The 27,919-nt window shown below is 36.4% G+C and overlaps 3 protein-coding genes across 4 annotated transcripts in view; 2 read left to right on the top strand and 1 right to left on the bottom strand.

Annotated features, from left to right (window-relative positions):
• The first annotated feature begins 489 nt into the window (after positions 1-489).
• Positions 490-10,994, top strand: LOC149425937 (uncharacterized). Its single transcript, XM_089645212.1, has 8 exons — positions 490-717; positions 803-1,033; positions 1,509-1,662; positions 2,649-2,749; positions 6,185-6,314; positions 6,597-6,697; positions 6,785-6,902; positions 10,042-10,994. Exons 1-8 carry the CDS (start codon positions 667-669, stop codon positions 10,134-10,136), a joined length of 981 nt encoding a protein of 326 aa, XP_089501338.1. The 5' UTR covers positions 490-666; the 3' UTR covers positions 10,137-10,994.
• A 4,541-nt stretch (positions 10,995-15,535) lies between these two features.
• On the bottom strand, positions 15,536-21,948 carry IntS3 (integrator complex subunit 3). Its single transcript, XM_089642380.1, has 5 exons — positions 21,780-21,948; positions 18,923-21,559; positions 17,481-17,606; positions 17,040-17,174; positions 15,536-15,675 (listed from the first exon to the last, which is right to left on the bottom strand). Exons 1-5 carry the CDS (start codon positions 21,852-21,854, stop codon positions 15,610-15,612), a joined length of 3,039 nt encoding a protein of 1,012 aa, XP_089498506.1. The 5' UTR covers positions 21,855-21,948; the 3' UTR covers positions 15,536-15,609.
• Positions 21,949-26,320: 4,372 nt separating this feature from the next.
• The window catches only part of rump (heterogeneous nuclear ribonucleoprotein rumpelstiltskin), a 34,164-nt gene continuing 32,565 nt past the window's right edge, over positions 26,321-27,919 (top strand). For both annotated transcript variants that reach the window (XR_016303762.1, XM_089642391.1), the window contains exons 1-2: positions 26,321-26,470; positions 26,813-27,000. Coding sequence is in view for 1 of the 2 variants with exons in the window: in XM_089642391.1 (XP_089498517.1) it covers positions 26,815-27,000 (186 nt within the window). In the remaining variant the exon portion in view is untranslated. The remainder of the gene's footprint in view (positions 26,471-26,812; positions 27,001-27,919) is intronic.

The raw sequence follows: 27,919 nt of genomic DNA, 5'->3' as shown, positions 1-27,919 counted from the left end.
TATCCGCCACTAAGACCTGGACAAATCTCACCCCATGAACCATGAATGATAATGGCAGGAAAATTAAAACGGTTTTGATCCTAGGAACTTACTGAAAAGTTTGGATACTCCTGGTCAATATGATGGGTACTGAGAAAGGGGCGGCTACATGGTCTGGGGCCTTAGGGCCTAGGGCGGCCAAGACTGCAAATCCGCCTCTGCATGGTTCCCACAATCAATTTCAATTCTGAAAATCAAAGTAAATTCAGCTCTACAGATCATTGAACCCAAGTTACACATAGACATAGAGACAGACCAACGAAATTATTATTTTTAACTATCGGCCGCTACACTTTATGCCTAATAATTTATTGATTGAGAGAAACACGTTAATTTAAAAATATTATAAAAGTTAGTTATATTAAATCTGCATTTATAATAAATATCGATCGCAAACCATCTGTTTACTGCTGCCGGCTACGCCGCCCGTGACGTCAAATCAAATGTCAGTGGCAGTCAGTGGATTTACCAGATTTCAACTTCCAGCTATGCTTCAAACGATGGATTTGACGCTTTCTGCGGCTCTTTTTTAATTTAATTATAATTCGAATTGAAATGTAAACAATAACTCTACCGTGCTAAATATTTAAATAATGACATATAACGTAACATTATAGTAAACGTAAAATGACAGTTCACGCTAAACAAACATTAGAAAAACAAGAAGAAAATCAGAAGGTAAAGAAATTTCCCATAATAAATTAGTTATTCTGGTTGCTTTGTGATAATTGACAGATAATTTTAATTTAATTTAATTTGCTAGGTTTTAGAAGATGCCTTGAAATGGCTGGAAATAAAAGAAAGGGGCAACGACTGCATCAAAGATGGAAATTACAAGGAGGCAGCTTTATATTACACTGAGGCTATTAAAATGGACCCTGAGAATTACTCCTTGTTCAGCAATCGTTCCTTGGCCTACTTAAAATTACAGCATTATTTCTTGGCCCTGCAAGATGCAAACGAAACCATCCGTCTTCAACCCATGTGGGCTAAGGTGAAATATGAATTCTGAATTAAAAATAGACTTTATACTAAGTAATATCTTGTGGTTTTTAAAATGAATGATTTCCTCGAATGGAATTCAGATAAAAATGTGAGATAATTATTTACCTAACCGCCGCACTTTTCAGCACAGATTATGGAAATTACACTTCGTTTCAACAATTACTACAAGAAACTACTATTTAAATGCACAAAATAGGTTATTAGGTTTTAATTTGGGGTTAATTAAGTAATTTATGATTATGATTGAAACGAAACTTTCGCAATCATCAAATCCATACTAAAAAATCCAAAATGCCGGCGAAGGAATCGTTTTATGATGGAAATTTTGAACTATAAATAAAAATGTAATTTTAATGCATCTTTCATCATCTCTGCCAACGTAAATAGTTGTTTCTTGTAGTAATTAAGTTGAAACGAAGTGTAATTTCTGATATAACTTTATTGATTACATGTTTTCCGTACAGGGTTTCTTTAGAAGGGCAGAGGTGGAGTCTGCCGTGGGATTAACTGAGGAAGCCGTCTTGTCCTATACGAGAGCCTTGCAGCTACAGCCACATGATTTAAAAATCATAGATGCCATCAAAAAGGTTTCATATGCTAGGAAACGGAAAAAAGAAGGTAACCTAATGATTATGTATTATGATTAATTATAAACTGTGAGATTGACATTACTATTTAACAATTGTTAGTAATTGTGCAATCACCTACATACTGGTTTAACCTTAAACCCCATACACAGCGATTAGCGCTTTTTTTCCTGTTTGTAAAAAGAATTACATTTTGGCTTACCAAAATTAGAATTAATAAAACAAACAGATTTAAACTGTAATCCAGTTTCAGAAGACAGATGTTCAAAGACACAAGTAGACACAACATTCAAAGAGAAAGTTTACATTTTGTGATTGAAACAACGTTTTTGTTTCATTTACCTTCTTTTTTCATTATGTGCAAGAATGTTGAGAATTGTTTTTAAAGTTGTACGCCATAGACATCCAACTTGAGATTTGCCCTAACATAAAATCCGGGTATCATTTCGACAAGCTGGAGGCAAACCATGTGACCATATTTTTGGCACCAGTAGGGTTCGAGAATGCTTCAAATAATCTACGACATCAGTCTTCCGTTGAATGCCGAGGAGCGCACATTGAAATAACCAGACCCTGTGCAGAAAAGTAAAGTTTGCTAAAGTAAGGCAATCGTTTGCAACACAGTCCATTGTGAGACTTTTCTGTGCAGGATCGAAATTTTTTCATAAAAACGGTTTTAAAAGTGTCTAACTAAATAGTGTAACAAAATATTCAGTTTTCGAAACAAACTCAACTTTTGTTTATCCAATTTGGGATTTGTGGTTAAGTTTTTTACGCACCACCGATTTGCGTGGCTTTGTAAAAAGTACTAGTAATTTGTAAGCTGATTTTATTTTTGCGAACTAAATGGTGCTATTACAATGTGAGTTGCCTGTTTACTGTCAGATTAATTTATTGACAAATTACAGAAAGGGGAAGGTCACGTCCCCTCCGCGCAACTTGGTTTGTTCCCCTTTTCCTGATGGGTTACTCTATCAATTTTTTTTTTTTGAACTTAAAAAACCTTTTAAATTTCAGGTGATGAAAAAATTCCGTGGATTTGCTCTTGCATCGGTCTGATTCTCGGAGTGTTTCTCGTTATCCTCGACTATATACTTGTGGAACGTGAGAAGGCAATGGTAAATAATAAATATTTGTAGATAGTACATATTATTACAGCTAAATTATATACATAAATTATATACAAATGATAGCGGTCTTCACTACTACTCAACTTTACTTTCCCAATACAATAACAACTATCAACATGAATAACTGCAATGCGTGTGCGGAACCTACCTTCTCCGCTGAGTCCTTGTTCATGTGCAATGCATGCAAAGGGACATTTCACCTACACTGCGGCGGAGTTGCTGAGAGCTCATTTCGACGCCTTACCAAGGAACGGCGCGCCCAAATTAAGTGTAAAAAATGCTTAGCTGCCGTGCCTACCGCTAATCCCAACGTAGTGGGTAGTTCATCTTTGGACAGTGAGCTACTGACAAAACATAACCTAATTCTTGATCAGAATACACAAATTCTCAACACAGTGGCAGTAATGAGTAAACAATATGAAGAAATCTTACTACGAGTACACGAATTAGAAGATAAAAATAAAAAATTAGAAGAAAAAAACGCTGTTCTCGAAGTTCGCATTGAACAACTAGAAGGCGAATTTGAGCAAATTGATGGAGAAAGCAGAGCAAAGAACGTTGAAATCAGGGGAATCCCTCATATAAATGGTGAAAATTTAGTAAACATTATATCCAACGTTAAAAAAATAACAAGTGCTAACGCAGATAACGTGGAAACGGCATACCGTCTCGCTCAAAGAAATAACAGAGACCAGCAAAGGCCCATAATCCTTAAATTTAAAACAAATAACGACCGTGACAACTTCTTAAATGATATAAAAACATATAACAAACAAGCTCAAAATAGATGTGACAAACTCAATACGACTCTGATATTCTGCTCCCTTAGGTCCATCCTTGATTTACAGACTTCAAGAAGCGTATATTTTGCCCTTTTCCAATCTATAGCAACATATGGTATAGTGGGATGGGGTGGTTGTGCTGAATCCATTATTAATTCTATTATTACAGTTCAAAAACTAATTTTGAGAATTATATTTAAATGCCAACCTACCCATCCCTCTAATGAACTCTTTGCTAAAATCAGGGTCTTAGATATACGACAGTTATTTACTAAGGTAAGCATTTGTTACACACGAAAAAATAACCTACTGTTGGCTCCACAACACCAAGCTCACACCCGCTTTTCATCAAACCTGGGTTGCGTGGTTCCTCAAACTAAAACCTCATTCGCTCAACGGCAATTCTGGTTCATCGCGCCTAAAATATACAATGCATTGAGTACCGACTTAAAGTCAAGTAATTCTATATTCATATTTACTGCCCGTGTACATCAATGGATATTTGAAAGGAGACAACCTTTCTTTAAAGATTATATGAGTTCCTAACACAAAAAAAATAAAAAAATTATAAAAACTTCTTTCCAACTTGTCTCATATCACGAAAATTAAAATTAAGTGTTGAACATAAACATGTTGTCTTATAGATAATACCTACGATAAATAAACTTGCACACAAACAATTATATGCATTAAACAATCTATATTAATTATGTTTATATTTTAATCTTAATGTCTAATATTTTTAATTTTTATTTGTATCTTTTTAAATATACATATACTTTTTCTTTATTTTTCAGTTTACTATTAATTTTAATATATTTGTTTTCAGTTTTATTTATCATTAAATTTGGTAAGTTTTTAGATTCTCACGGCTAAAAGCATTTTTGTTGTTTGTTTTTGGTGTATTATGCCGTGTTGCGCTAACTCCTTTGAAACGTCGGCTAAAGAAGGAGTTAGCGCAACACGGCATAACACCCCAAAAACAAACAACAAAAATCATTAAATTTGTTTTTTTTTTCTTTACTTCTTTCTTATGTTTCTATAAAATAGTATTTTTTAGTTCTTTTATGTCATTGTTATTATTATTTCATGTATGTATAACTACCACAACACGGGCATTAGCCTAGTATGGTAGTTAAAAATTTGTCTAAAAATGTAACATATAAATATTATTAAATAATAAAAAATAAAAAAATAAAAAATTTCAACAATTCCTGAATACACTATTTATGCCCGGCGAAAACAAGGGTCCCATTCGAGAAAATGGATTTTGTTTTAAACAGCAAAATAATACATACATTTTAATGAAAATTTTTACATACTACTCACCACTAGACGTAGGCAAAATTGAATGAATGAATTAAATTAATAAATTCTATCTTGTGACACACTCAATCTGATTCTCAATTTCAAACGGAATTGATTCTTCATTCCTTACCCTTGGCTGCATCCAACGATTTTTAACAGTGCCATAATATGTATATGTTTTTGTATTTAACTAACTAACTAACTAACTAACTAACTAACCATCACGCCGTTTCCCCGCAGGGGTAGGCAGAGAGGACGGACCGCCAAACAACTCTGTCTTGGCACACACTCCTTGCCTCATTCACATTCATACATCGTCTCATACATACTCTTCTATTGTTCTGACTCTTGACATGGCCCGACTCAAGTATCTGATTCACTTGGTCGTGCCATGTCTTCCTCGGGCGCCCCCGACTTCTGCTACCATTCACATTTGCATCGTATATTCTCCTTACACTCCTTTCTTCGCTCATTCGCTCTACATGCCCAAACCATCTAAGCGTCCCTTTCTTGATCTTACTCATTACGCTTACATCAGCCTTGCACTCTTTGCGGATATCCACATTCCTCACACGATCATACATGGTTTTACCACACATACGCCTCAGGGATCTCATTTCAACAGCATTCAATCTATTTTCATCCTTTCTTTGCCAGTTCCATGCCTCACTTCCATACATCAGGGTAGGTACCAGCACTCCATTGTGGACTGCTAACTTCGCTTCTTTGGACAATTTTTTGTTAGCGCCAACTGCGTTCAGTCCTCCATTAATGGAGTTACCTGCATTTACTCTTCTTTCAATATCTCTGTCAGCCTTCCCATCACTCGTAAACATGCTTCCTAAATACACAAATTCATCCACCTGCTCCAAGTATTCCTCATTCACAGCTATATTACACACTGTTTTCGTACTTTCTCTTTCAAACACCATTACTTTAGACTTACTTACATTCATCATTAACTCATTCTTCACGCATACTTCGTTCATCCTAGACACGAGAGACTGCAGATCATCCATACTATTTTGTATTTATTTTACAGTTAAATTATTTCATTGTATAATATTATATTAAGGTAAGAATGGCGATAATGCTGTAAACGATTTAAATTTTATAATGTTTCGTAGGTATTTAAATATTATTCTGTCTATAATACGCGTCCGATAATGCACAGCAGAGTTGCCGGTAGCGCCATAATTCATAAAAACCGGTGTCACCGTTATTCCCAACCACCGAGCAACACGTCTCTTTCAGTTATGACGAGTAGTTCTGTAGATCCGTCCCGGTCCCTATGTGTATTTATAAAAATAAAAGTTTTTTTATTGTTTTTCAGAATCCTTTAATGCAAGTGGCCTTTTCCCTAACACTAGCGGGAGGTGGACTGGGCGTTGGAAAAGGATTCATATGGTTAGAAAATCGAAACATAGAAAATTCTTTGATGCCACCAGATACTGAGGAACAAGGTCAATATTTTAACCTTATATCTTATATGAAGAGTGTAAAAAGAAACTATTTATTTAAAATAAGTGGAATACCCAGCGGAAGCGACCAGAACCCAGAGGCAGATCGAGGAAGAGGCGGATGAACTGTGTGAGAACGGGAATGACCGAAGACTGAAGGCAAATAGCGAGAGACTAGTGCAGAATATTCATGGATGGGGCCAAATCCCACCCTGAGATGTAGCGCCATGATGATGAAAGTGACACACCAAACAGTATTTTCAATAGACAAACTTATATTTTCAGCTGCTGACAAGCTTCCTTGGAAGTGTAGGTGGATAGGACTTGTAGCTGGTACAACAATAGTCTTCCTAGACTGTACTGTAACTGGCCTTCTAGGTTTAAAAGTAAGTCCACTTGATTATTTTAATAATAATTATGTATTTTTGATTATGTTCAAACTAGTTTATGATTGCAATTGATTGATTTTCCAGAATCCAGTAACCCAGGTAGCTTTTGCATTGGCCATAGCAGTTGGTGGCTGGTCCGTTGGGACCGTGATGCGGCATCAGAGAATTAGTGAAGCCAACCCTCCTTCTGAAACACCTGAAGGTTTGTACAACTTGACTAATTTAGGCCCCATTACTTATAATCGTGGTGTAAATATTACACAGCACGTAAGATCGGAATAGTGAAAACATGACTTATTACCGCCGTGTAGGTATGGTTAAAACTGCCTTAACCTTTTAAATGCTGATCATTTCAACAATTAATCAATCTATTCCACCACAGCACATTTTGACACTTTCGGAATTATGTATTTCAATTTATTGGAATAGCTTTTAAAGGTTAATCAACAAAAATGACGGAAAATAATCAGGTCTCAATGGCTGAGTGGTTAAAAGCGTTTTCCCGGTACATAAGACAGAGATCCTGGGTTCGATTCCCAGTTGCGACCCCAACTTTTATTTCTATCGTGTGTCTTGTTCTGTTTCATATTTCGTTTAGATTTATTATCTTCTTTCTCAATAATTATACATAAGTGGATTCCTATAAGCTATGTATTCATATTTAATATGTCTACTTATTCAAAGGGGCGTGTGTTAGAATGGGTGAATGGGTAACTGGAATTGATTTATGTATTAAAATCTTATGTAAATAACAAATATAAGTACTTATTTTACACAATAGGAATAATTGCATGAGATAGCTAGTAAGACAAACTGAATACCGAAGCAACGAGAGACGATTTGACGGTAACCGAACATCAGAAAATGCATGCTGTCGCTAGGTGAATCTGGTGAATATACAGGGTGTATCGGCAAGTACCCGACAAACTTTAACCAGCTATTCCTCAGCACATTTGGAGTAAAAAATGTTATGGGCGCTTTGCTGTCCGGTAACTTTTTTTTTCCATTAAAAACAAATAAATAAAAAATCCATACTCCGTCACTGTCATTTGCATTGTTTCTCGTGTTCAACAGCTGTTATTAGCAAGTGTGTCAAAAAGTGTCCTCGCTCTTTCGTACACACTAAATAATAATAGTTAAAAATGAGACGAATTGTGCCGTGCCATTTCGTTGTGATTGTAAAAGCGCGCCAACGTAGGTACGTACGTACATTATTCAACGAAACTCGAACAAAATATTGCCAGACGGGTTTTCAAACTTTGACAAAGGATAAAACATTGGTGACACGTGGTGAAAATATGAATAGTAAATTTTTTATTAAAAAAAAATGTTACCGGACAGCAAAGTGCCAATAACATTTTTTACTCCAAATGTGCTAAGGAATAGCTGGTTAAAGTTTGTCGGGTACGTGCCGATACACCCTGTATAGAAGTTATAGTGTTTTAGATGTCGCTACTGTCGCTTACATCAGTGAGTGATTCTTCAACCAGTGGATGGTTAGTTACGGAGCTTCCCCCACTGACAACGATATAGTCTTCTTCTCTTCGTCCTGCTTCAGGTAACCTTTCATGCAGGGCTGACCCTGTGCAGGCGCAATTGGGGCATATCTCTCCCGGCACCAACTTGCCAAGGAGCCAAAGCGCTGATAATACCTAATATTACTACTGAAATGTGAAAAGAAGAATATTTTTTTATTATGTTATTTAATTAAAAACTGACATTAACTCCTCAGGCTAATTAGTTCGGTTTTGGGAACTAACAGCTATTACCCGTAGGAGTCATTTTGTTCGCTTTTCGGAACATCTCATATTGTCTCATAGAAATCGTTCTGTCTCCCTTACCGTCATAGTTAGAAATATGAACTAAACAGTGTTAGGAAGAAAAAGCACCAAGCTTTACATTGAAATATAGAATTTAACCACCCAATAATTTATGTGTACACCTCTGTGAAACCAAAGGTTCCGACCGCAATTTGAGTAAAAATTTATGAAACTTTGTGAATTTTTTATTAATTATTTTTATATGAAGTGACAAAAAAGTGAGGTGAGATAAACAATTTGAAAGACATACTACATACCACTATGTAAGAGGTTGACCTTTATCAAAGGCTAACAGAAATTTAATAATTTTTTTTAATTATTGTAATTTTCCTTTTCTTATTCCACTATTATTTGTCATAAGTCCGTGTGCATTCTTAAAGATTTTGCAAATTAACCTTTTTTTTGTTTTTTTTTTTCAAACAATCGATTGTCAAATTGCAATCACCAAACAAATCAATTTCTTTTGTTTTCAAACAATTGATTTATTAAAATATTATTTACATATACATTATATAACAAATATAAAAGCTTATTGTTACTACACAATAGGAACTTAAATAATATGTAATTGCATGAGATATCAAGCAAGACGAACTGAAAACCGAAGAAAGGAGAGCCAAACTTTACAACTTTTGATCAAATCGCATGATCAAACTAACAAGCATTTATGCAAGCAGTTGTGCTTGACAGCTTTAAAACAACTAACCTAAATCAAATCAGTCTTGCCAGCAATGACAGGGAACACTTTTGAAATATTGACTAAAGGAAGCGCAACATGACATAACTCAAAAATTAATCACAAAGATATTTCTCATAGCTCGTTGTCATTGAAAAGCTGTGCAAATTTAATTCTAATATCCAGTTCAAGTCTAATATCTATAATTATATAGTTTTTAGTATTTCTAATACATACTAGCGATGAGTCGTTCTCGAGCAAATTGCACAATTGAGCTAGCTCTTTCTGATGAGCCTTATTCATACGACTCCCGGTAAATCGTGCCATGGCTCAATTGAACGGTTACTCTATAATCAGGAAACATTTTTAAATAAAAGCGCCATTACAATTATCCATGTATTAATTGTTATCACATACTCCGAGTCTGACAGTCGGAAATCTGGACATTCATACACTGGGAGCTGGGAGCCGTATCGGGGGAGTCGTATCTTGAGAGCACAGTATTCTCATTGCTCGTACGCTCTGATCTCTCGGCTTCCGTTCGAGTTTTGAATTGAGTCGACACTGAGCCGTACAAAAATATTGAGCTGGTACGGTGGCTCCCGCTCTAAAATGAGTCTGCACCCATCGCTAATTCAGACGTTGGAATTTTAGTTGATCAACTTTTAATGAATGGCAGGATTTCTAACTAAAAACTTGAGCAACTTTGTTGAAAGAAGGTATACACTTGTCAATATGCTTTCAAGTGTCGAGTTCATCGACTAAAATCGAAAAGTCTGAACCCGCTATAACAAATGCTGGGAGGGCTATGGTTTACTAATAAAAAATATTTACTTTATTTATAGAAGAGGCTGTTGAAGAAAACCCCGTACCTGAAAGAACCAGTAACAAGTACACTAAGGCACAAGCGAGGTATAGGTACAAAAAAGGCAAAATGTAATTATACAAGATTTTGAATTATTCCCACTGTGACCAATATGCTGCGCCATTTGAAACAATGCATTTTATGTACATTTTGTAATGAAGATTCTATGACATTACTGAGTTGTTGTAATTATAATGTTTATAAACCAATAATATGTTATGTTGTATGTATCAACGGTTTATTTTGTAGATTATTGTTTTATGTATTACATGTACAGGGTGTCCGGTGGTAAAGTGCGCCAACTTTGGGATGTGATTCTACATGATGGTAAAAAAGTTATTTATCTTTTTTACTTTTTAAGTAATTTTAGAAGTATGTATTTCTAAGAAAAGTTTTAGGTCATCAGTAAAGGGAAGAAACCTAGAGTGCATAATTACTTCTGAAATATCGTTAATAAATATGGAAAAGAGGAGTGGGCCTAAATTACTGCCTTGGGGTACCCCCGATCGTACAAAGAAATGATAATGTACGCTCTGATCTCTCAGCTTCCGTTCAAGTTTTGAATGGAGGCGGCACTGAGCCGTACAAAATTACTTATTTTACTTCTAAAATCATGTAGAATCACCCCCCGAAGTTAGCGCACTTCACCCGTGGACAACCTGTATTATTTGTACTTTCCAACAAAATTATTGCTCCTTTAAAAAAATCTAGTCTGTGGTATTTTATTGTCAATCTACCACCATTTTTATAATACAACTGTGAGATCTATGATTTTTCTAATTTAAGACATCAAGATGGAATCATTGTACATTTTAGAAAATTTTACTTCATACTGTGTAATAAGAATTTATATCAAAGTTTTATTAATGTTAAGAGTGTACTAACTTATGATACAATCATTTTTCTTACTGTTTTATTATTGGAAATAAATCTTATATTATGAACTTTCATTGGTTCTTTATTTTGTATAACCTGTTGATAAAATATTCAAATGTTTGCCGCAACAACCCAGCAATAATCAATTACATGTGACGAACTGCTCGCATCAACAATATTCAATTGCACATTGTTCTGTAAGGCAACGGTGGCAGAAGACAATACTGCATGGCGCATGGTGTAACAAATCACCAATCAATTCACAACGTGAACAGCACGTCCATTTAGTCCAAACACATTGTACTTAGCAATTCATAAAACTTTGTCCTCGATGGATTAGGGAGATAAGGTAAATAAAAGTAAATATATTTTCTTGTAAATATTTATATTGTTGCACTGTACATTCACATGTTCCGAATTATTTACAGAATACAAAATATATTGTCTCTAACAGAAGACATTGTAACAATATTATTAATGGTGATGTCATCCAGATATAAAAAAAATACACAAGCTTAAATGTGTGTACAGGACATCCCACGTGGCAAATTTTACAAAAATACTTACGTAGTCATTTAAATCTATTTCCTTTAAAACGATAAAACAATATAGATATGAAAGAAACTTTTAACAAAATTTTACTGAAAAAAGTACCTTAAAATATAATATTACGTGAGATAAGTGCAAAATTGGTCTTATTTATTATGGAATTTTTATTAATAATAATATTTATTTATTACGACAATAAATAAATATTATTTAACTTTTAGATGCAAGTAACTACACTCGACATAAAGGCGGCGATACACATGCCTGTAAAATGGAACAGTAGCTTGCATGCATGTTAATGGCATGTACAAGTTACTGGCGCAATGAGAATACACATGCAAGTTAAACTTGCATGCAAGTTGCGTCCTTGCATGCCTGTATTTGCAAGACGTATACACATGCCAGTCACTAGACAGTACGTGTCTCAAATCACTCTGAGACTGAGTAGTCTCAAGCTTTTTGGCAATGGAAAACATTTGAAGTGAATTAAATGTCATCGTATTGCAATTGGCAGTACAATGTGTACTGCCAATTGTATTGTAATGTCTACTGGCATGCCCGTACCTGTCGCGACGTTCACACATGCCGGTTTCATAGCCCCCCTCGTCCCCTCCCTCAACTTGCATGCCAGTAAATCAAATGTTGTGCAATCTACTTGCAAGGCAGGTACAGGCATGCAAGTTAGCGTATACACATGATAGTAGCTGGCATGTGCAAGGAGCTTGCATGCAAGTGTGCCAGCTACAGGCATGTGTATTCCCGGCTTAAGAGTAAGTAAGACATTGACATAAACCAGGTTCAGTAAGAATGCGGGCAAAGGAAGTAAGCAATAGCGCACTCAGTTTATGTTGATTCCCTTACTGACCCATGAAGGAGCGGCCTAAGATGTTTCGGCCTATAAAAAAAATTGTAATTATTGTATCCTTACTACAACATATCAGTACTATACTTCAAAATAAGTAATGCTTCTATACCAGTGTTCATGTAGGCTAAAGACGTTTATATTCTTTGATCTATCAATATAATTGGTTCTATATTTTATAATTTACATTAGTTGTTTAAAAAAAAATGGTTAACAAACAATGAAGCAGTTCGATAGATTCTCCTACGCTCTCCGATGTACCGAATTGTTCTGGATTTTTGAAACCTGCTCTGTATTCTAAAAAACGTTTTTCTAACTAATGGTCAATTTCAAAACAGTCATATGATGAGCTCTAAAAAAAAACAATTGTAGTACTAGTCAATCTAGTTTGGGTGAATAGTTTTTTTGCCCAAATATCAAATGGCGTCACAGATTCAATAATGTATTATTCTTCTCGTCTATATTTTGAGTGCACATAAATATGTCTAATGCTTATTTCACTTGATGTTTGTAAATGGAAATGTTTTTTTATGTTATTTCTTATAGAACTCATTAAAAATAAGATCAAAAGTTTATGCTGTCTCTGAAAAGTGCCTGACTTTCTCGCATAAATGATGAAAAAGCACTAATGTTTTATGAAACTATTCTAAGGTACCAAACGAAATGGGAATATAAATACCAAAACTGTGATGCTAAGGAAGCTAACACACCAAGTATATCAGTCAAGTCAAATGTGCAATTTCCAGGGCTCCATATCAAAGGATGTTATTACATCCAAATATTGTCTTAAAAAATCTTTTCCAATCATTCGATTCCAATTTCTACTTGGTCAAAAATTACCCATAAAATAAAACTTAGACCATAATATTCAATAATAAGTACTAATCGAGGGCTTAAACAAAGTTATCTACAAAAGTAAAAGTACAGAGTCTCGACAGTTTACATTTATGTTGTCTCCATGAAGAAGGTATTTAGTTCAAACTATATTTTAATTATTATATTATAGTCATTAACCCCGTAAAGTCTTTTTGGTAGATATATATCCCAGCCTGACACTGTCTCATAAAAGTTATGCTATCTCATTTTGTATTACGTAGAGAAATATGATTTAAACAGTATTAGAAAGAGAGAATACTGCGCTTTAAGTTTGCATTAAAAAATTTACCGCAAACACTCAAACTAATTCTATTAAAATTAAAACTAATTCTATCAAATATTTTGTAAATCTTTCAATCATTTTTTTTATTATATTGAACGATAAAATGTGAAATGACAATGACCTTTGTCTAATTAAATATGTTTTTTAGTTTTGTGTTAAGTAGTAATTACAGTTTGTACGATAAACAGTATTTTATTTAGAAATACGTTCAAAAACAGCCAATTCGTCTGAAATCGAATGTAATGTGAAAATATTTTCCACGCAATCTGCATTTATATTTTTGAGAACTACATTGCAAAATGTCAGGCCTGCGATTCTGGAGTTAAACGATCAATCGTTTTCGTATGCGCCGTCTTCGAGTGAAAAACTACTAGTCGTCGCGACTAACTTTTTCGAATGTTTCAATTTTACGTATTCTTGAGCGTCGAACGGTCGAAGTTGGTAGAAGAGATGATTATATTGGCACCCCTGTGAATATTGTCTATATTCCTGATGTTTTTGGGATTTCTATGGTGTGACTGTCAAACAGACAACAGTTGTTCGTTATTCAAAACAGAAATGGCTGCGGGACATATTACAAATTGCCAAAAGCAACTCTTAATTAAGCTTGTAAGCTCCGATAAAGACTTAGTAAGTGGGAAATTTTCACCCACTTTTACATTTGCGGAATCCGCGCGGTAAAACAAAAATTGACAGCTAGACTAGATTTTGACAGCCAATTCCATAGAAACGCCAACAACCTACCACTCGCTGCCCTGTTTCTACTGGTTGTACCCAGTAGATGTTGTGTGGAATGACTTTTGACGTTTGGCGTCGAAGTATGTACCTTCGACCAATTTCGGGAATAGCAACGACTACCAACGTACGTACTTTCGACGGCAATTACGAGCGCCCTCGATTCAGGAATAGAGCCCCAGGAGCTTTAGGGGTTAATTAATATGGTGACCGGGCATATCATCAAAATGACAATTCAACAAACCTACAAGAAATGATGACACAAAAACTAGGTTAAATAGGTAACTATTAAATCTAGTTTTTGTTTCATCACTTTTAATGACTCTATATCACTTTTTAAAGGTGTGTTTAGTTGTCATTTTGATGAAATATCATGGAATCAATTAATATAATACTTTAGCTTTGAATTAAATACTTACTTACGTTAAGGAAACACAAAGGTAAAGCGTGGGGTCTTTTGTAAATTGTACTTTTGTAGATAAAACAGTTTTAATGTGATGATTAGTCAGAAATATATTATTATACCTGTACATAATATATTATTATACCTGTACATAATACATCATTATATCTGTACATAATATGTTATTATACCTGTACATAATACATTATTACATCTGTACATAATATATTATTATATCTGTACATATACTTTTACCGCTTTTGATATCTTTTATTATAAGCCATTGTTCGGCTAATCAGTGATAAGTGTACTATTATATTTTCTGTTATCATAAGATACTTCTCATTGCTTATTGTTTTGATTCTGAACACATTTTTTTATTCAAGCTGAGGACCAAATTAGATAAACGTGTTTCTAAATAATAAAATGATTATATTATTCACATTTTTTTGTAGTCAGAAGATTTGTTGCAAACAATTAAATCAGTAATTTCATCAGCTTTTTATCACACTTTTTCATATAATCAACAAAATTCAAACTTTACAAATCAATTATTTGTAAATAAAATGTTAGCAAAGAAAAATACATAATATTAAAGACAAATCACATTGAAGGTTCCATTGTTCAGATCTCACGCCCAAATAAAAGCCAAATGATTTACACCACACTCAAGTAATACAATGACATCATCAATTATTGTAAAATGTTAATTTCACTATATAAAAGTTGTAACAAGTTATTCATTATTCCGATAAATTAAATTTATGACTCTTTATGTACAAATAAAAGTGTGATAAAAATAGCCGCAGATTAAAATGACGATGTTCTACAAACCAAAAGGGTGGTGGAACAGAAATGACGCGTAGACTGATATTATGTTCAATACTAAGCTTCAAATAGTCTGTCCAGTTATCATAGAGGTGCACTTTGGTGTTAAAACTATGAATTCACAATACATATTAGATTAATCACTTTCAGATATCGCTTTCTTCCGCCGTTTCGCTTGTTTTGGCTTCACTATTTCTTCTTCCTGCAATATAAAAATACATATATTAATCTACCGTCCTTATTATGCCTGTGACAGACTATGCTATACTCTTATGGCTTTGCCTATTACAGTATATCGTTTGCCTAAACTTGCCAAAGGGAATATATGGCAAGTGTTTACTATTGAAAAACTTTTATGGTTATTCCAATCCGGTTCCTATCTAAATTTCCCTCTCCCTTGTTTATTCTATTCCTAAAGGTCTTATCTTCGAAAAAGCAAGTGTCATTATTATTTGATATTATTGTCGTCGTTGTATATTTGTCGCCCCCTCGTAGTACAATTAATCGGCTCCAAATGTCATACATTAGATTGATATTGTGTGATATCGAGAGTGATCGAAGATCACATGAGCCGATTCATGTTGTGATACAAAACCGTTTGTTTTGTTAACTATTACTAGATGTACATCTCGTCGGAACTTTCAAATGAAGCCACAACATTCACAATGTAGAGACCTCCTTCCAACTCCTATTATTTCCTGGTTATAAACACAATTGTTCAATCTTATTTTCTTGTTCAAATTTACATTAAGGTCCATTCGTCGAGTACCAATGGATTCGGTACGCAACAGCGAGTGTACGCAACATGCTGAAATAGGCCAAACCGCGAGAGTATAGCGCAAGTGTGTCAGCCCCATTATGGTACTGTTTATAGCTCAAGATGATGTCAGTGGTACATATATAATATAATATCAGTAATGGCATGTTTATTTCATCTTTTATCTGAGTAAAAGACAACTTTCACTTTTTTCATAAGAACTGTTAAGATTTAAGTTAATATTCAAAGCATGTTTAGGTGCCACAAAATAGAGAACAAAACACCCAAGAGTTATATATGTACATAGTTCCTGTAAATCGACTTTCACAATGAACAAAGTCACATATGTATGTGCAAACTGATATTTTGGAGCTGTTTAAAGTTCACATGATATATTTTGGAACTGTTTAAAGTTAACATGATATATTTTGGAGCTGTTAAGTTGACATGATATATTTTGGAGCTGTTTAAAGTTGACATGATATATTTTGGAGCTGTTTAAAGTTGACATGATATATTTTGGAGCTGTTTAAAGTTGACATGATATATTTTGGAGCTGTTTAGGGTTTATGCACAATATTATCAAATTGTGAACACGAAACTTACAATTTCTAATGAAAAATTCCACGATTTGTCAAGTGGAAGGAAAGTCAAGAAACATACTGCAAAAAAATTATATGTATTTTGATTTATATCGCTAGGCATTTTATTGAAGCCTTTTATGACTATTGAGTAATTTTAGCTTATAATGTAAACATTTCAGTCTATTCATAAACGTTTTGACACAATATCATTTAAAAGATATTTACCTCGCTGTCGTCATTTGATGAAGGGTTAGACCTGGGGGGGCGCCGCGGAGGTGGTGCGGGGGCCCCCTTCCTACCCCTCCGGGAGACTGGGAGCTCCTCCTCGGACGCCAGCCCAAACAGAAAACTGAACTCTTTCTGGAATGATAAACGATTGCAATGATAAAGGGTTCTATGACAAAACAGAATACTATTGAAAAGTGATACCGCTCCCCATACAAGTGATACGGTGAAATAGGCCAAGTCAACATATCTTTAGTAAAAATATTTAAATGCAATATGTATAAATATGCACAAGCCACAAAGATATTATTATCACACAATATTATCCTGCACATTTGTATGTATAAATTTCCAGGAAATTTTCAGTAGTGGAAATTTTTTTGATATTGTCTGATCCAAAAACAGTTTTTTTCAAAATGTTTAAATAAAAGTGAAAGAAACCTTTATCGCATCGCTACTATTGGAGTACGCCGACTGCAGGGCCTTCCTCATGCACTCCATGTTGTAAAAGGACATGTCATTTTGTCGAAAACAACACATCCTCATTTGTTCTAAGTGGCCCAAAACCTGGAAACATTTGAAAAATCTATTAATTAGATACAGGGTGCGGCAAAACAGACAGTGTGGTTTTAAAGGGCCGGTACAACACGTGCGATGGGGGTAGGAACCTGGGAGGGGTTTCATTGTGTCGGGAGGGTTGTGCCGTTTTCAGTTGTTATCATGGTTTGGTCCACACAACACCGGGGCTTCGCCGTTCGCACGTTTCTTGAAAATGGCCATTCATTCGTCGCCACCCAGCAGGCCTTCAGGCTGCAGTTTGCGACCTCCTGTGGGGCTACCGGAAGGAAAATGTTTTTAAATATCGGCCTCACACCTTAGAAGAACTCAAGGATGGAATTCGGGAGTAAATCGCAGCTATATGTGCAAAAACGCGGCCAAAAACTACAGAAATCGCATCAATGTATCGCTGCCGGGGGCTATCATCTTTCTGATGTCATCTTCAGGACATGATGCTTAAAACGGCATTCGTTGTGCCATTTTTTTAAAAGTCCTTCAAAACTGCACTGTCTGTTTTGCCTCATGTATGATTTAAGATTTATGTATGATGTATAGTGTATTTATTTTTGGGATACATTTTTTATAATAATTACACATCTGCCCTGATGATGGAAACTGTAACGCTGTCCGAAAAGTTGACCAAAGAAGGGGGTAGCGCAACACGGTATAATACCCCAAAAATATATCAATATAATATATTAATCAGCGCATTATAAAACACATTGTCGTAGTCACAGTGACAACAAGTTTGGATCAGCTAGCCCCAATTAATATTCTAATAATAGTACGTAAACAAATATAAAGATTATTTTCAAGAGGTACAATAATATAAACAGGTTTCTCAATGATCAATAAACTATTTCAAAATGTTGATTTTGATAAAATATTTTCATGTTGTTGACGGTCAATAAAGGTACTCAATAATTTATCATAGTTGACTTGTTTGAAATTATGTCAACATAAATAATGAATAATGACAAATATATTCTATTTTTAGTGTCAATTGAAAAATCCCTTTCAGTTTGAAAGAAAAATTGGTACCCTTTTCTGTAATATCATTGATTCGGAAATGATTTTTTTTTACTGTCAAATGTTATTTCAAGAAGTATATCTCATTCCCATTCACAGATTTATAAAAATATACCTGCATAATATTTATTATGGATAGTCAATAAAGTTATGAGAAAAAAAAGAAAACAGTAATGAAAATTCAAAAACAAAGACAGTAATAATTATTGTTCTGATATTATTTAGTAGAATTATTTTGTTACTTTCCGAGTCGGAAAGAATTAGCCCATTCATACATATGAAGTAGGAGTACTTACTTGAATAGCTGTGGGTGGGGCATTGGGAGGAATGGTCCCCTTGGCGGGACGTTTTCTCTTGTTGGGACTGGTCCCGGGATAGCGCGTGCTGAGCAGCGTGGCTATCAACTCTGCCAACTTGTCTTCGTAGTCCTGGCACCAATACATTAGCGCGGCCGTCACAAACCCATCCTCCGCCCCCGCCTCCCGGCTGAACAACTGCCGAACCACCTCAGCGTTGGGCTTCTCCTGCTTCAGCATCAGGAGAACAGAAGTCAACGCTTCTGCATGAACATCAAATTCTAATTTTGGAAGAATAGGCAGAACATCATCTATTGATATATCATGCGCTGTCAACATTTGCCACAAACAATACTGTTCAAATGTCTCCCACGCCAAGCTGGCTGTTAGTACACTCATAATCCCTTCCTGCTTGAACATCAGAAGGTTCCCTTGTAACGTGTGGCACACCAAGTCTCGCAGTTGCCGAGCGTCCACGGTAGACACAACGATGTGTAGGATGTGGATATTGTTCATCGTGAGATCCTTGAATTCCTTGAACACTTCGGGGATGAGCCACAACAGCATATTGACATCACACTCTTGGCACATTTTCAAATCGTTCGCTAAACAGACATCTACTTTGGTATTTATTATATGACAATAGTTTTTATACAAATCACTTTGGAAAGGAACACTTTTCTTCTTTTCGGGATCGGTTAGCAAGTTAATTTCAGACACGTATATAACCTTCAGATAAAATAGTAGAAAAAATCCTACATTGTGATAAGTATTCTGTTCGTGCATTTCCTTAAACACTTCCACAACCAGTTTCCTCTTCTTTTCTTCCTCCTTGGAAACAGAGGCAAAGCAAGCAAACATGGCTGCCAGGGGCCCCGAGGCTACACGAGCCACGTCGGCCAGAGGAGGGTGCGGGGGCAGGGCGGGGGGCGGAGCCTCCTGCAGAGCGGCCGCCAGCCACTCAGCCAGGGCTCCTACACCTTCAGAGTTCATGCCGGTGGCCGCAGCTGCGCTCAACAGGATTCCCATAGCCCGCTCCTGCTCCTCACGACTATCCTTCTCGGCCAAGACCTGCAGGGCCGCATCCCGAACGTCTCCGCCTAGTCCGGCCGCCAACTCTTCCCCGGACCAACGCTCCCGCATTCGCACTTTGGACAGAGGCAAGTCATCATCATCTGTGTCTTCCTCCGTGTGTATTACCAGGGGCGGTTCCTCCTCCTCGTCAGAAAAGGCCGGGTCCTCCGTCACACACGGCATGCCTAGATCATCAGAGCGTGCAGAGCCCGCAGCGTCGGTATTCACACAAAACTCCTTGAATGTCTCTCTCACCGTAGTCCTCAGCTCGCGATCCAGCTTGGGAGAGTCAAACAGAGGATACAGACTGGGCAGAACTCTCTTTTCTGTGATTTGACCGAGAGAGTTAAATATGCCGGCTCTCACCTTGTCAGACAGCTGAGGGTAGAAGTTGGGGATAATACGACACAAGAAGTCCAGAAGAGTGGCGGTGACGGCGGGATGGGAGCGCATGGAATGGTGCATAACGAGGATGGCGGGCTCGATGTTCATGATGTTGTCTGTATCGGGCTCGTAGAACAGCCAGTCGTAGAAGAGGGCCAGCTTGGCATTGGAGGCCGCCACACTGGAGGTGCAGGTGGTTAACAACCAGCCTATGACGGCCCAGCGAGGGATAATGTCTGAGCAAAGCAATTCATTTGTCGGGTGGATGACTCCTACGATGAAGCGAATCATATCGCTGCGAAGTGACTGGGACTCCGGGGTGGCAAGATATTGACGCTGAAACCACTCCTGGTAGCGCTTGTGGTTTCCGAACCTCACAGTAGCCGTCAGGAACACCAGCTTCCTCTCCATGTCTGGAGTCAACCGAGACTGAAGAAACCTCCGTGATGTCCTCGTCTGCAGCAGCTGCATGATATTGGCAAATGTCGGACAGAGAGTCTTGGGATTGAGAAGAATGTCTTGCCATAGTTGGTTGAACTCCGGAATGCGAGCCACATTTTGTAATAACCGCACTAAGTCCCTACCCAATGTTATCACATCGGAAAACCTTTCTCTTATTAACAACACCACAAAGTTCACTTCCTTTTGCCTAAGGGGCAACAGTTGTAGCGTGTTGTGATCCTCGATGAGTCTCAGGTACGTATATACTGAGGAACATATCAAGGCGGGAAACTTGTCGAGCCATGATTTACTTTCCATGTAAATGTCCAACAGAGATTCAATCAAGTTTATGTTTTTTGGAGTTATATCGCCTCCAGAGGCGTACCGCATTAAGTTCCAACATATATTGTCTATGCCGGTGACGGCATTTCTTATCAACTCTCGCACTAGCCATAACAGCTGAGTTCTGGCCGTGTCGTGGAATCGCAAATACCGTTCTAGGATGAGTGTAGACAAGTTGCCCAAACAGGATGCTAGCCCATCCCTGGAGACAAGGGTTAGGTCCCTGTAATACTTGGCGGCGTTGGAAGGATCTGTCAGGATGCCCATGAGGAGCCCCAAAGACACATCCTCGTGGTTCTTATCCTTGCAGACTGCATTATTAAGGGCATCATGAGCCTCTTTCTCCCCCAGGCCAGCTATAAGTCCCTGCAGATAGACGTAGGCGCGTTCATATCTCTGCAAAAAATAACTTGTTGGTTAATTGTCCACGACTACAAAACTATCGTATTCGGCGAAAATTTGAAACTTATCGGACTTTATTTTACTAAAAATATATTTAAATTTGTGGCGCGAACTGTCAGATTAGTGTCGCCTCTGGCGGCGGCCCTTGGTTTCTGACGGATATGGCTACCCATTCGAGTCCTTTGTTAATAATATTAAGATTATATCTATCTACCTCATCTAATTCGTCCTTATTTTCGACTGCAGATGACACAAATAGTCTAAGTGTATTAGTTTTAGCCTGCTCCATGCTCTCGTAGACAGACCAAGCGATCAAAAGTTCGATTAACTAGGGCAGGCCATTCCCTGCATTGCTCCGAGGAGAGAAAAATGTTGTTTGTGAAGTGAACCCAAGTTGACGCGAGCGATCATTTGACAGGGCGGCCATTTACGGAAAGAAAAGTATGCACTGTGGGAAACTTGCTCAAGTAGGAACTTTTGTTGAAATAAGGGGAGATGCGACCGAATTGAGTAATAGAGTTTTTAAATTATTGAAAATATTTAACTTATTACTTCTTATTGGAAATGCAAACTGCGCACGAAGAGATTTTTGAAAATATACTTTCAGTGAATATTGGTGTGATTCTAATGAAACAGATCTCTGAATCCTGGTATTTTAACACCCCTAATGGGTTTTCAAATACAAGTATTCGTGACAAAATAGCAGATTTTTGGAATGAATTTAATACATAAAAAGTTAAATTAGTTTGGTTTTAGTTAAGGGTACATCGAAGTATCTACCTGTGTATTGTAGAGTCAAACCACGAGGCTTTTTTTAAAAATATTATTTTAACGTCGAAAAGGCTTTTTACATACAATGCAGTACATCTTTTTTTGAAAAATTGCATAGAAGAGTTATCAAAATATAGGTACAATAAAATAGGATAATCACATATTTGGAACAAAACCATTTCACTCCCTCGTGGAATATTATCAATGAGTTGATCCTTAAATTCTAAGGCAAAGAATCAAAGAAAAAAACATTTATTTTTATTTTTATAGTGAATACCTCACAAGAATCCCAACTGCTCCCGTCTGGAGCCAGTGAGACTATGGCATCCCCAATTGGGGGATGTTGTGAGGCTGAAGGTAAGTGGGGAAGGGAAAGAGGAAGGTGAGGAAGTACCTGGCTATTCAGATCTAGTCACTAAACACGGCTAAAGCCATTTGGAGCAACGTTTCAATTCTGAATGGTGGTCTTACACCAGGGCGATACTGGTAGTATCTTCCACTCTGGAACGTGCCGAAAATATACTATATATTATTTTAATTAATTAATTGTGAAATAACACAAATTAATCAAATAAAATTTATTTGCGCACGCCGGGTTCGAACCCGCGACCTTCGGAATGGCAGTCCAATGCGTTACCACTGGACTATGCCAGCCGTCAAACATGAACCTGAAAAGCCCTGGATGGAGCTATTTGAGAACAATTTGAAGTCGCGGGGTGAGGGGATAGATGTATGAAAAATGCCAATACCTAGTTAAATATTTTAATTATTTCCCATTCCTTGTCTCATCAAATACCCCAAAAAATCATAAACCGTTGTAACAGCATTAACAACAGATAAATAAAATTACAATGGTTCATGATACACCACTTTGCATACAAATCTTCAAAAGTTTGTCATACAAGATGGCTGCCAGGCAATTTCCTCTCACCCTAGATTTAGCTTCAATGCCATTCGTACTAAGTCGCACTAATGCTTTGTCCAGAGATTCTGGGGTCCGTGGAAAAAAACAAAGTTGCCTCGAGAAAAAAATGTATCGCACTATCGAAATATCATTGCATAGATGTTGGTTTTGGTCGTAAACAATATCGTACGGAGAGAAAAAAATACTAAACGAAAAATTGTAAGTATTACATTAAAATATGGACAGAAAATATTGCAAATAGCTGTCATACCATACGTCGGTGGGAAATTTTTATTTTACGTAATTTTATTTACGAACGCAATTTTTTCCGTCGCCCTGAATGCAAATGGTGGTCTTTTATGGTAATTAAGGTGAAACGGAAGGTTATTTTTCTAAAAAAATATTAGCGTATTTAGCGTGCCCAGGCGAGTTACTTACCTTGGCAGCTTAAGAATTATCCTCGTCATTTGACAGGGTTACCGAGGTTTAGGCTTCCAGTAGTCGAGTGCCGTGAAGGCTGCTAAATGGGGAAGCAGGGTAAATCAGTGATCCAGTTGCCTTGGTTGGGGTCCCTTACGGACATCGCATTGCTCATTTAGCCCTATCCTCCATCATTGTGCAAACAAAAAACATTAGGGCTTATAATAATGGTAGTAGGAGTTTTTCATATTTCGTCAAGTTATTCGTAACACGGGAATATATAAAACAAAAGTTTGTCGATTATTTCAAAGTTCGGAAATCGGAAGTTTCGATTATGCGATATGTGATCTGTCTGTGTTGCATGAACCTAAAAAATCTTTGGATGGAGCAATTCGAGGACAACTTGAAGCCGCGGGTTGAGAGGAAAGAAAAGATGGGAAACCAACTAAAATATTTTAATGGCATTTCCCATTCCTAGTCTCATCAAATACCCCAAAAATCATACGCCTTTATAACTTCATTAACAATACAAATATAGAATTATACCAGTCCATTATGCATTACTTTAAGAAATCATTTTAAAAGTTTGTCATACAAGATGGCTGTCAAGCAATTTCCTCTCACCCAAGGTTTGGCTTCGATGGTAAGTATATTATGTCCAGGACTTTTTATAATATCTATGGCGGTGCTACTCCAGCAGCGTTGCTATGTCTAGAGAGAAATCCCTAGATCTAGGGAGAAATGGCAGGCAATCTGGAAAGCTCGAAGCAGATGGCGCTGGCGCTGGTGTGATCAGAGGTCGTTTGCATTATATATTAGCTATATGATTCAGTTTTAAAGATATATGGTTTTCAAGATTTAAAAGCATTTTAAATAAATTAAATATGGTGGTTGAAGTGTTAAGGAGTTAGCGGAGAATTAATAAGATGAGAAATAAGTTTTACCGTTTAATTTGAGATTGGCGGCGCACGACGGAAATAATATTTTTCAGTCAATTTTATCAGAACCAGCATATTGAAAAGTGAAGTTACCTTAAGTTTTAAAAGTGGTGTACTAGTACACATATTTTATTATTTCTATAAAATTATCGTTTTGCCCAAATTCGAGTTTAATTTTTATAAAAAATTACAGAGGCATCATACAGTCTGAGAGAGCAATATGTTTATTGCAAATACGAGCATTTTTTATCTGTGTATATTTATGTATTTTTGGCACAATCCCATTTTTTTCTTAACTGTTCATAACTTGGAAATTTGGAAACTTACGTTCAGATGTTCTTGATGAGCATAAAGGCTCAATACAAAGTTGAGGCATTTTAATTATCATCATTTTTAAACTTTGGAAAAAAACGTCATTGCATAGGAATAAACAAAAATGGCGGCTAGCATGACTGCCAACTCACTAGCGCCAACGGATAATTCGATGACCTTCCATTGAGAGCTCTAATTACAGAATGAAAGTTTTTTTTAAATCTAGGGAGAAATCGGTATAGGCGAAGATTTGAAATCCACCCTTTTGTACAAAATTCTGGGCAAAAGTTTTCGAAATTCCCTAAAAATGTGAAAATTCACGAGATTTCAGTAGCTGTATCTAACTATATTGAGGTTTTTTTAGCACCTTCTCCCCTTATGGTGCTGCCACACGCAAAGCTCACATCAACAGATAATATAAAGCACAATAGCGCTCGCCATACAATCCCATACAGACCCGACACACGTAAAAAGATAACGCGCTATAAGTGTGGTTCTGAACTTCGCTAACCGAATTTATTTTACGTAACCGCTCCCGACGCGATATTTGAAAAGTTATGCGTCCCCCTCTCCGCCGTAAAAAGGAGAGGGGGTCATTTTAATTGCGGAGCTACCGACTAAGTTCCGTGTTCCCTTTGACAGCCATGACATAAGCAGCATAATAATGCATTTCTTATTTATTATGTTAGCTCATATCGTCATGTGTGCTAGTAAATTTAGAAACATAAAAAAAAACTTTATTTGGCAAACATACTTAACATATATTTAAAATATAAATATAATCAATATTTGAATTTGAAGTAAACAAATTTTCGCCCTTTGACTTTGACTTGAGCTTATTTTACAATAATTTATTATATGTCGCTTTCGTCGATCGGCGTGCGAACTGCGAATTTCCTGATTCGACGGAGAGGTTATGTGAAAATGCGCTATTTACGCGCAGATTGTTTAAAATCTAAAAAGTTTATAAATAGCATTTATAATTATATAGTTGGCGGCATCATCATCTGAGGATGAGCTGTCCAACAGATCCAGCAATAGGCGACAAGTATCATCCATTTCGAAAACGTGCTCAAGCTGTCAGTAAGTAAAGTTGTCACTTTGACAGATGAAATTATGTTCCTCGGCCGCTCTCGAATTCAACTGACCCCCTCTCCTACCATAGGAAGAAATATTTGATAGCGTCGTGTGTCGGTAGAAAAGATGATGCGCTGTACATTAACTTTTGATGTGAGCTTTGCGTCTGGCAGCACCATTACTCAGTCGAAAATACTGTCATTTTCACCAATAAAACTAAAATAAAGCGATAGTTTAAAATCTAGGGAGTTTTTCTCATATTTGGGCAATTTTAGGGATTTTTGAGTACTTTGCTGGGTAGGGAGAGGGAGTTTATATTTTTTGCCATGGCAATGCTTTGTCCGGCGTCTTTCCGATTCGGGGTCTTCCGCGTTTGTTTTTCTAGCAAAATTGTTTTTTGTTAATTTTGTTTAGTTTTGTCAAATCTAACTAAATTTATAAACCTTAGACCATCGTTTTACTGGATACAACATTTAAAACTTGGTAAACCGGTGTAGTTGTTGAATTATTAACATTGTTATTGGTTATTTCATTCCTTGCATGTTGCAATATCGCAGATAATTTTTTATTGCTTTTGACATTGTAAAAAAGAAACCCATAATATTGTAAGCAGTTAATGCTGTTTTATCAAGCATATTTTACTATTAATTTACGGCAAATATTATTAAACAGCCAAAAGTTAAACTGATTATAACCTGCTGACACTTTCTTTAGTTTAGATAATAATACTTCTGATTTCAAAGGATATCCTTCATTAATTTGTTTTAATATATGTTTATAATAAAGTGACCGTGATATCAAGTATTGATTTTATGAACCTTTCAGAAATGGCTAATTTCAATGAAAATCAGCGCGATCGTGACAGGGCCCGGCGTGACAAGCCATCCAGGTTTTCCGATGCAAATCCGAGAGAACGTTCCCGTGACAAAGCTGGCCGAGAAAATACAGTATTCGTGTCTAACATTCCCTACGAATATAAATGGACGGATGTTAAACTTCTCTTCAGACGCCATGTAAGTAATAGAGATAAACTTGTCGAATTTTATCTCACGCTATACGCAAACAAAATACCCAGGGCCGGTTTTAGTACTATCAGCGCCCTGGGCGAGATTTTTACGGCGCCCCCTAACTGCAATTCAATTCCATACGAAAAAAGGCAATGGGTATAATGGAATAACCGTTTATTAAAAAAAAACTGTTTATTTAAAAAAACTTCACTTTTCTAGCCTTTCTATCGGCGAACTCTTTTATAAGGTTATCAAAATCGATATTTTCAGCAATTTCATTTTCGATTGACAAAGTTGCCAAGTTTGTCAATCTAGATTGTGATATTGTCGATCGCAGATAGGTTTTAATCAGCTTAAGCTTAGAAAAACTCCTCTCCCCACTAGCAACCGTTACAGGTATAGTCAATAATATACGCAATACTATCCACACATTTGGATACAGTTCTTGTAGGTTGCGATCTTTGATAAAATTTAAAACATAAGCAGGGGTAACCACATTCTGATTAGGCAAAAAAGATTTCAGGCTTACGAGTTCATTACACAACATACAACCATCTATATCAGATTTAGAGTCTACAGTTAATTTCAATTGGAGATTACCACAGAGTTTGACAAGGTCGGGTTTTTTCGGAATCTGTTTTATATTGTACAAAAAAGACCAAGATTCCGAGTACTCATTTAACTGTTCAAATCTTTCATTAACTGAAATTAATGTAGTGTCCAAGAGAGAGTTGAAAAATTCAACCTCAAATTTTTTTTCTGGATAAGTTATAGGCTCGTCGTGGGCAGTTTCACCAGCTTGACGCTTAACAAATCGAATTCTTGTTGTGGCTCTAAACACAGGTTCAATTTCTAGTTCTTCAGCCAATCCCTTCGCAGTTAAAATGGCGCTTTTAAAACCAGTATTTCTATATTCTTCCAAGAA

Source organism: Hesperophylax consimilis, chromosome 2 (assembly GCF_061612785.1).
Source record: "Hesperophylax consimilis isolate HC1 chromosome 2, BYU_Hcon_1.0, whole genome shotgun sequence".
NCBI lineage: Eukaryota > Metazoa > Arthropoda > Insecta > Trichoptera > Limnephilidae > Hesperophylax > Hesperophylax consimilis.
The sequence above is the reverse complement of the archived record's forward strand: the minus strand, read 5'-3'. Positions and strand labels throughout refer to the sequence as shown.

Excerpts from the sequence above, each read along its gene's own strand:
- LOC149425937 (XM_089645212.1), top strand. The coding sequence starts at position 667 with ATGACAGTTCACGCTAAACAAACATTAGAAAAACAAGAAGAAAATCAG. Across the intron at positions 1,034-1,508 it reads TTCAACCCATGTGGGCTAAG|GGTTTCTTTAGAAGGGCAGA; the intron begins GTGAAATATGAA and ends TTTTCCGTACAG. Across the intron at positions 1,663-2,648 it reads TAGGAAACGGAAAAAAGAAG|GTGATGAAAAAATTCCGTGG; the intron begins GTAACCTAATGA and ends TTTAAATTTCAG.
- IntS3 (XM_089642380.1), bottom strand. The coding sequence starts at position 21,854 with ATGGAGCAGGCTAAAACTAATACACTTAGACTATTTGTGTCATCTGCA. Across the intron at positions 17,175-17,480 it reads ATAGTAGCGATGCGATAAAG|AAAGAGTTCAGTTTTCTGTT; the intron begins GTTTCTTTCACT and ends TTATCATTCCAG. Across the intron at positions 15,676-17,039 it reads CATCAAATGACGACAGCGAG|GAAGAAGAAATAGTGAAGCC; the intron begins GTAAATATCTTT and ends TTTATATTGCAG.